The sequence below is a fragment of the Parambassis ranga genome, chromosome 14, assembly GCF_900634625.1.
Source record: "Parambassis ranga chromosome 14, fParRan2.1, whole genome shotgun sequence".
Taxonomy (NCBI): Eukaryota; Metazoa; Chordata; class Actinopteri; family Ambassidae; genus Parambassis; species Parambassis ranga.
The window spans coordinates 19,461,004-19,470,808 of NC_041034.1; the positions used below are offsets into that span (position 1 = coordinate 19,461,004).

The following is a 9,805-nucleotide window of genomic DNA, read 5'->3' on the forward strand; positions in this document are numbered from 1 at the left end:
TTATTAAGTTTGTCCACAGTGCAGGATCATTCAGTGTTACCAGGTCAGGTGCTGGAGGAGCAGAGGAAGGAGTGGAGGCTCTCAGGTGTTGGACTGCTGCTGGGACGTCCTCTGGAGTTTCCTCACAGGGCTCCACATGACCTGTGTGGTATAAGACCATAATGATCAGCCTGATAATTAACACTGTAAATAATCCAGATTATTTATAATGCACAGACCTTCATCTGTGGAGGTTGTGGCATCTTCATGAGGAGACACAGACAGGTGTTTAAGCACAGCACCTGATGAAAAACATTTAAAAAAGCCATAAAATAACAACTATATGACAATAATTCACTAGCTTGTCATTTACAGAGAAACACCTGAGCATTAATAAACACTAAACAGACTAAATACATACATTAGTTTTTCCTGCTGTGGTTTAGAGGTCATTAACTGTAACAGTACGTTGTAACAGCAGCACTTAGCTTAATGCTAAACAAGCTAAAGTATCATTAGCATAGCAGCTACACACTGTTGCTGCATGAGCTAACAAGCTACTTTACAGCGTCATTTACGTTTTTATATACATTTACGTTTTATATCACGTCATTATATTGACGTTTGTAACTCATTTAGCAGACGTTTGTACGCAGAGCGACTCACAGTGAACATTCAGGCTGCAGCATGAAGGAGGCTGTAGTGACGTGAAGCCTGCGTCTCTAAAGTGTTCTGTGATACAATGTGAAAAAAGACAAACACTGGTGGAGTAAGATGAGGCTCAGCTGTGTTACAGACTCTTACCTCTCTCCCGTTTCGCCTCTTCTTTCTTCTTCTTCCTTTCTTTTGCCGTCTTTCCTCGCAGCCTGCAGAGTGTGTGCTTCCTCCTTTATTTTGAACGAGCCGCTCCTCTCTGCTTCCAGCAGCTGTCACAGGGCCCCGTGGGGGCGAGGGGGGAGTCTGAATGTGTCAATGCGCCAAAACAGCTGCCGATGAATGGTGGGGCTAACTGACCGTCCGTCTTGGGGCCCCTCTCATGCTCGGGGCCCTAGGCAATTGCCTGGTTTGCCCACCGTGTTGCGACGGCTCTGTATGCAATTACATCAAACAGCAAACTCAAAGCTACAGGAGCCTTTGCTGAAGCTAGTCAGATATAGCTTCGTAACAGTTAAAAGATATTTAGTTTTATGTTCCATTTATTTCTCAGTCAGTGCTGTCCTTTCTGTGCTGCTTCTCGTTGTGGACCTGTGCACCGTTTCCCCGCAAACCTCTCGCGAGATCAGAGGTTGCTTCGCAACCAACCTAAACAGCACAGCTGATATTACAGTCGATGGGGTCCTACCTGTGACCGCTGGAAGAAACTGGTACTTTAAAAGTTGTTTAAAATGGAGGTGAGTTGGATTTCAGAAGGCTTTTCAGGTCAACGTTACACTATATACTTTTATACAGGTTACATACAGCTGAATTGATTAAATAATCGTGACGTTGCGTGAAAAGTCAGTCGTTAGCATGTTTGCTAGTCGTAATTTAGCCGTTCTGTTGAAGCATACTGTGTATGTGATAGGGATACAGTTAGAACTTTATCACGCGTCTGGTCATATAGGTTACTCACGTATTGTGGTCTGAACTTTACAAATGATATCTCCTCCTCAGATATGCGTTTATATCTTCTTCCTATTTATTTGAGACATAACATTGAGTATTTATTAGTTATCATTTGAACTAGTTTTCTGTTCCTGTCTCTGTTGTATTTCAGGGGGCAGGACCATCAGGAGATGCGTTCGTGTCTTTGGAGGAGTTCCAAACGGTCCTCAGTGAGCTCATTGGGGACCAGAGTATGGACACGATCCGGTTGGAGTATGAAAAACTCATCAATGCCCTGAAGAAGTCACAAGACAATGAGAAGAGGCTGATGTCTAAGTGCAGGGAGCTTAATGCAGAGATTGTGTCCACCTCTACTAAAGTGGCAGCTGCACTGAAACTGTCCCAAGAGGATGAAGCAACAATAACCTCAATAAAGAGGGTAAGAATGAAAGAATCCACAGCAGCCCCACGTAGCTCTTCTTTGATCTTGTGTGTTTATTTTTCATCTGCTTCCACTGCAGGAGTTGGATAAAGCTTGGAAAATGGTTGATGCTGCTCATGATAGGGAGAAGAGGAACAAAGAGACCATCAGGAATTTAAATGAAGAAATTTCCAACCTCACAAAAATGACTGAACAACAGGCTGGCTTGTCTGTGAGCCAAGAACAGAGGTGAGTCAGTTATTTGCTATGTACCTACTGTGGGTGTAAGTTGATGAAGCCAACTGTAATGTCTTTCTTTTTTCAGCGAGCTGCTTAAAATGAATGAAGAGTTGGCTACAGAGCGGGATCAGCTGCTGACAACAGTGGAGGGTCTGAGAGACAAGCTGAATAAGGCCACTGCAACCCAGCAAGAGATAGAGGCGGAGAGAGAGAAAGCCTTGGAGAATATTTCACAGGTTCGGCAAATGGACAGAACCCCCCAATTGCACAGTTAAACTATACACAGTAGTATTCATGACTTAAACTTTGTACTTAGCAGCAAAAAACTGTTTTATGATACAATTCCTATGGTGATTATAACTGCATTTGGTTCCTGATTTACATCCAGTTTGACACCAACCTGCTGCTCCTGTGTCTGTGTGTGTGTCTGTGTGTGTGTCTGTGTGTGTGTGTGTGTCTGTGTGTGTGTAAACCCAGCTCCAGCAGGAACTTCAGGTACAACAAAATGAGATTTCCCGGGAGATGAGGCTGAAGGAAAAGCTAGACAAAGAAGTAAAGCAGCTGCACACTGACATGGAGGCCAAGATGGGTGACATCAAGGCTCTCAATCTGCAGGGCCAAAAGGCCAAAGAGGAGCAACAGAGGCTGGAGCAGCAGCTAAAGGAGCTCAAGGTAAACACATGCATATTCTTTATTGTGGATCAATTTAAAAAAAACAAACAAACATTATAATATTTTAGGATACATTAGGTGTTATGGTCTATGTACAATAATGGCAATGAGCCTATGTTGACTTATGTGATAAAATGTTTGCAGTTATATAAAATAACACGATAATGCCATAATAATGAATAAACAGGACATTAGATAACTCATCATCATGTGTTTTGTTTTTATTTTTATTATTATGCCGATTAATTTAATCCATCTTCTTGTGCTTAAGCTAATATTAATTTTAGTGAAGTAACTATTGTTAAATAACAGTTGACTCAGGCACTTTGGGGCAGCTCAGGGGTCCTTCAGGTCAAAACACTATACTTTTATGCATGATTAAAGTGTAAATGTAGCGACGCAGTTATGCGGTGAATGGAATGTGAATATATGTTGAGCATCTTGTAACCCGGTGTTTCCCAACCTTTATTACGCTATATGGCACAAATTTTACATTTAAAAATGTTCCTGCCTGTCACGTTACGTTGCTGGCATAGACGAACAAAGATAAATTATCCAAAAGTGAAACTGGATAATTACCTGACGGTCTCTAATGTGCGTGGCACACCGGTTGGGAAACACTGTTGTAACCTACAGGATACAGACACGTTGACTTAAATATGCATGTTTATATTTAAACATTTACAGTAAGAGAGTTTTAAAGAGGGGTCATGATTTGTAGTACTGTTTGTGTATCTTTTATCATAACATTCTTTGTTTGATGTTGTACTGCACGAGGTAAGAAACATAATTCCTTCTCTACCTGTGATAGGTTTTGAATGAGCGCTACATCAAGGATCTGGAGCAGGTGCAGACAAAGAATGCTAAACTGCAGCAGGAGTGCGAGCAGCTCTCATCAACCAAAGATCATCTCTCCTTGGAAAATCAACAGACTGCAAACATGCTTAAGGTATAAAGGTCCACCAATATACAACCAGCAAGCAGAGACACAACTCTGCCTCTGAAGTAAATTCAAAATATAGATATGTGTATGTTGTTCTGAATGTCTGTTTGCCTATTGTGGTTTCTATGCAACCACAAGGAAACACTATTTCACTTAGGTCTACACTGCTCTAAACTAAAATAACCCATCCTAGATCTCAATGAATGAAAGTTGAAAATCTTCATTCATTACATTGTGGAATATGTAGAGAACAAAATAACATAAAAATGATCAATGTAAATCACAATTATTAACCCATGGAGGTCTGGATTTGGAACCATACTCAAAATAAAAGTGGAAAATCACATCACAGGCTGATCCAACGTGAGGGGAAATTCCTCCAGACAAGTCAGAATGAGACTCAGTAGTGTGTGTGGCCTCCATGTGCCTGTGTGACAGAACGTTCTCCACGGTGTCTCCAGACTCTGTCACGTCTGATACATGTGCTCAGTGTGAACCTGCTCTCATTCATAAGGAGCACAGGGTGCCAATGTTGAATCTGCCAATCACCCTGCACGGTGTTGGGCTGTAAGAACAAGCCCCGCTTGTGGACGTCGGGCCCTCATACCACCCTCATGGAGTCTGTTTGTGACAGTCTGAGCAGCAACATGCATATTAGTGGCCTGCTGGAGGTCATGTTGCAGGGCTCTGGCAGTGCTCCTCCTGCTCCTCCTTGCACAAAGGAGGAGGTAGCGGTCCTGAAATCAGGCAGAAAGGATGGGAACAGAGAACTGGTCTGTGGCCAGCTCCTGCAGAACCTCTCCTTTATAGGGCTGTCTTGATAACTGCCTCTCATTTCCACCTGTTGTCTGTTCCATTTGCACAACAGCAGCTGAAACTGATTCACAATCAGTGTTGCTTCTAACTGGACAGGCTGATTTCACAGAAGTGTGACTGACTTGGAGTTAGTGTTCTTTAAGTGTTCCCTGTATTTTTTTGAGCAGTGTAACCATCTATCCACCTCCCCTTTTCAAAAACCCTTTACAACTCTTACCTGCCTGGTCAGATGAGAGAGGAGGAGGTGAGCCAGATGCGTCAGGAGGTTGCTAAACAAACAAAGGTGAGAGAAGTCATCCAGAAGAAGTTCCACCAGATGGAAGAACAGAAAGCTGACGTGGACGTGCAGAAGGAGACTCTTAAAGCTCAGATTGCTGGTCTGGAGAAAGGTGAGGGAGGGCGTGGCTCAAAAAAGGTTGGGAAGCACTGTATTATTGAATTGTATGAAATAATGGAATTTCAGTTGAGAAGTCTTCGCATGCACACACACACACAATGACAAGCACATGCGATGCAGCCTAAAACGGCCTGTGGTATGCTTACAGAACAGAACGATTACATTTAGAAATCACAAACATAATTGTCTTTAACCATCAATCCAATGTCTCCATATTTCTGTCTGCAGATCTTGAATCGTCCCAAAAACAAGTGGAGGTTGACAAGAAATCCATAGACGAGCTGATCAGAGAGAGAGACATCTTAAATAAGGTATCAGGTTTAGTTTGGGTTTTGTCCTCAGAATGCTAACTACAGCCTTTGTGATATATGAAACTGAACACTTGACTGTATTTTAATTTCTTTCACATTTGGCCTGCACTTGTGTGTGCCTCTCCATTAACAGAACCTGATCAAAGCTGTGCGATCGACTGAGAAGCAGCAGGACATTGTCAAGCTTCTTGAGCAGGACAAGAAGACGTTGGAGCATGAAATCAGCGGGTACCGTCAGGAAGCCCAGAAACAGCGCAAGATCATCCAGCAGCTGGAAAAAGAACGCGACCGATACATCAACGAAACCAGCAGCCTCATGCAGAAGGCAGGCTGAAGCAGGGAAACAAATTATGATGGCAGAATTTTTATCAGCCTTGGCTTGACTAAGGGAAACTTTGTATCCTTCTGTAGGTCCAACAGAGGATAAATGATGTTGAAGTCAGAGAGATGGAGATATTTGATTGGAAAAAGAAGGTCACTGAGGCAGAGTGCAAGCTCAAACAGCAAGAAAACCTGCTTGAGTCTGTCGTGACTGAGAGGAACCTCTACAGCAAAAACCTCATTGAGGCTCAGGTAAGACTGACGTATGCTCGTCACAACACATGAACACCAGTAAAACATGGTTTCTGGGACGTGCATCCTAAAGTGTCATGCTGCAAGGGTCTCTGTTTGTCTCTGTGCCTGCCTCAGGAAGAGATAGCTGAGATAAGGAGAAAGATGAAGACCATGACCAATCAGGTCACTCGACTCGGAGATGAGATAACTGGGAAGGAGCTGGCCCTGGCCAAAGATCAGCAGGAGTACAAGCGTTTAGAGAAAGACAATGAGACACTAAAGGTACGGAGATTAGCTTGAGGAGAGTATAGTGTGGGTGTGGCTCTTACCTTGTTATCATTTTGTGTTGATGGGTTGCCTTTTCTTTTCCTGATAGATCAAAACATTACATTTGTTTGATCTAAGGTAGTACTTTTTGACTTTTTTTACAATTTTGTAAAAATATATTTATACGATATACACCAATATTCCAAGATGTTAGAAGCACATCTAAACCCTGTAAGTTGGAGGTGGGATGAAGTCTGTATATTGAACATCATCATTCCCACTTATCCTCAGAGATGCCTTGAGATCAGAGGAATGAGTGCACATACCAGAGATATTCCGGATCATTTTTGTGTCTCACCCAGCTCAATGAGGCCACTTTGAATAGGTTGCATAATTGTGTTTCCTGTATAAACTACTACAAGGTGGCTGCCTCCACCACCGTTTGTATACCCATGCATCCCCACTGTGGGGGCAATCGCAGCAAATGTAGAAATGAGGAGGCCATTTTAAAAACTGCTAATTTGTTCGGCAGTGCAATATTGTAGCACATGTGTAACAATACCTAGTACTCATAGAATGACTAGGTCCTAGTCATTCTGACTAGGTCCCAGTCATTCTATGAGTTGGCCCTGACAGCCAGGACAATCCATACTTTGCATGCTCACTTTAATCAAAATGGTCTATGCTGCCTGCTCTTGATCAAAACGTTTAGGTTTGTTTGAATCTTTAAATGTACATTTGATTTTTTTATTCATGTCCGACTTTCTGACTTACTATAGGGGGAACTCCAGGCACTTAACCTGCAGCTGGAAGAAACAAAGCAGTGTGTTGAGAGTCAGAGAACAGAACAGCATAAACTGCAGAAAATAATAGCCGATGCTGACACTGAGCAGGTCCAGCAGAAGAAACAACTGGAACAGGTAAATGAGGGGATTGAGGTAGACAGAAGGAGAACGTTAATGACAGACAATAGTGTCTGATCACTTGATCTCTCAAGGTGAGCAGAGAGCGGGATAACCTGGGCAAACAGCTGCTTCAACGCAACGATGAGCGTGCGCTGCTGTACGAGAAGATCAGGATCCAGCATTCCATTCTGAGCAAAGGGGACTTCCACTACAAGCAGAGGATGGAGGACATCCGCCTGCTCAAGCTGGAGATAAAGAACCTCCGACGCAAGAAGAGCGTCCTGGACAAGAATCTGCCCAACATCGAGGACCTAAGGTAACACACACCGCCAAGCCGGTTACCAAAGAAAGCCTTTATTTTAATACTGGTCTATCAATTATATTTTGTTCAAATACTTTTATAGAGCAAATATCAATTTACATTCTTATTAACGTAAGGGCTTTTTTTATATAGGCAAAGCAAAAATTACAAACAAATATATACATAAAAATAGAAGGGAAACCTTAACAGCACCTGTGGATTGGGACAGTGGAGTATGAATAACTTTACCAGTATTTTCATCTAGTGTCTGGTTTCCTGGTGGAATCTATGGGCAATATTTAGTCTGCTAATTCTTAAAATCATGTCAATGTGCGGCAGGCAGGAGCTGTTCCACTTGCAGCAGCAGCTGCAAAAAGAGCGAGCGAGGAACAGTACCCTGGAGGAACAGCTAAAGCCCATAAATATTCACAGATGGAGGCAACTGGAGGTGAAGGAATTTATCCAGGAGTGTCTGTGTGGAAGAATATAAGAAAGAAAATGTAAAGCTTAATATTCAAAGTGAAGAAGGGTCAGTTTGTGATGTTTCTGTGTAAATGACTTCCCCTCTGCAGGGCAGTGACCCAGGCAAGTACCAGCTCATCTTGAAGATTCAGTCTTTACAGAAGCGTCTGATCAACAAGACAGAGGAGCTGGCGGAGCAAGAACTACTTTTACAGGTAGACACTGTATAAAAGTGACCAACAGCAGTCGTAGTGTTAAACATTGCAGTTCACGCCGCAGCCTCTAGTGGCTGGTTCCAAAAGTGAGTCAATTACTATTAATCACTACAATTACTACTCACACGACTATTATATTGTAACTCCCTTGTTTTAATTATATTAGGACTTAAAGCAGCAGTGATGTGCATGGTGAGCCATAAACAGAAATCAGTGTTTCCCACTCACTGTGTCTTTGTTTTTTTCTCTCTCTCACTCACTCCCTCACACATAGCTGTCAATCAATACAGACTGCTCAGCTAGTGCACATTATGTTTTTGTTGCTCCTCTGACACTGAAGGTTTGCTCCTTCTACCCAGATTATTATTTTAAAAGACTCTTGGGGTCTGTGCTGTGAAAGAAGATAAGTTTAGGAAGACATGGCTGAAGCTCATGAAGAGAGGAGAGTTTGGAGAATACTGTGGAAAGCATTGTGATTGTTTTGAGTTATTGCAATAATACATTTGCATTAAGCATATTTGTTCACTCCTGGAGTCCTTAAAATATGAAAAGTACACATGAAGGTAGATTTATAGCTGATTAAAAACTGTTGCAATTAAGTTAACTAATGTCAATCATGCCATTAATTGTGACAAATGATTTAGATTAGACAGAAGAAACACATTCTTTATGTTCTTTGTCAACCTTTTCCCTAAAGAACCCCTTCCCTTACAGGAAAAGGAGAAGCTGTATATAGAGTTGAAGCACGTTTTGGCCCGGCAGCCAGGTCCAGAGGCAGCCGAGCAGCTGCAGCAGTGTCAGTGGACCCTCAGAGACAGAACCAAGAAGCTCAAGGTCCTCCGTTACTATCCTGCCTCTCAGCCTCTTCTCACAGAATGATCTCCTCTGTTTGTTATCGTCTTAGACTTGATTATGTTCTACTCCATGTCCTGTTTATTTCATCCAAGTTTTGTCTGATTATCTTAGTGTTTTGAGTCATAGAACAAGAAACACAGCAGATATGTTTTATTAGTTTGTAGTCAGACATAGTTTGATATAAAGACCAGTGCTTTAATAGAATATCCAGGACCTGATTGTGGCTGAAATTTGCTTCTCTTGTGTTTTCTGACTTCTGGCTTCTTCCTTCTCACTCCACAGGTGCTGATAGCACAGGCGAGGGTGCTCGACTCCAACATTATTGAATACAGAAGTGAGAATGACAGACTGTCCAGCGAGCTCTCAAATATCAAGAAGAAGTATCTCCATCAGAAAAAGCTGCTCAGGTGAGGTCGATCTTTACAAAGGAGTAACTGTCTGTTATCGATGTGATCGTTCGGTTCACGCCAGCTCTGTGTGCACCTCTTAGTGAGCAGAGCACCGAGAACAAGGTGGAGCAGAGAGAAACCCTGCCACCCCTCAACAACAAACACCAATTCATGGGAGGAGGCTTCAGGATGGAGAACTCTGTGAGAAGACAGTGGCCATTATAAGACAATTCACTATTCACATACAGTGAGGTCAATACGTATTTGATCACCCTGTGATTTTGCAAGTTACTTAGAAATCACGGAGGGGTCTAGAATTTTCAGCATAGGTGCTTTTCCACTGTGTGAGAGAGAATCTAAAAATAAAAATCTTTTTAACAATTTATTTGCGAATTGCTGTGTCAAATAAGTATTTGATCACTTGAGTCAAAACATTTTAATATTTGGTAGAAAAACCTTTGTTAACAATTACAGAGGTCAAACCGTTCCCGTA

The 9,805-nt window shown here is 42.3% G+C and overlaps 2 protein-coding genes across 2 annotated transcripts; both read left to right on the forward strand.

Annotated features, from left to right (window-relative positions):
- The first annotated feature begins 1,300 nt into the window (after positions 1-1,300).
- On the forward strand, positions 1,301-7,933 carry cfap58 (cilia and flagella associated protein 58). Its single transcript, XM_028421671.1, has 14 exons — positions 1,301-1,370; positions 1,736-2,002; positions 2,085-2,233; positions 2,310-2,460; positions 2,702-2,896; positions 3,708-3,845; positions 4,885-5,044; positions 5,281-5,363; positions 5,497-5,688; positions 5,775-5,936; positions 6,054-6,200; positions 6,965-7,105; positions 7,183-7,406; positions 7,731-7,933. The coding sequence occupies exons 1-14, from the start codon at positions 1,365-1,367 to the stop codon at positions 7,879-7,881; spliced, it is 2,166 nt and encodes a 721-aa protein (XP_028277472.1). The 5' UTR covers positions 1,301-1,364; the 3' UTR covers positions 7,882-7,933.
- On the forward strand, positions 7,907-9,537 carry LOC114446585 (cilia- and flagella-associated protein 58-like). The gene is made up of 4 exons (XM_028422239.1): positions 7,907-8,068; positions 8,783-8,902; positions 9,206-9,330; positions 9,414-9,537. Exons 1-4 carry the CDS (start codon positions 7,946-7,948, stop codon positions 9,535-9,537), a joined length of 492 nt encoding a protein of 163 aa, XP_028278040.1. The 5' UTR covers positions 7,907-7,945.
- The last annotated feature ends 268 nt before the right edge of the window (positions 9,538-9,805 follow it).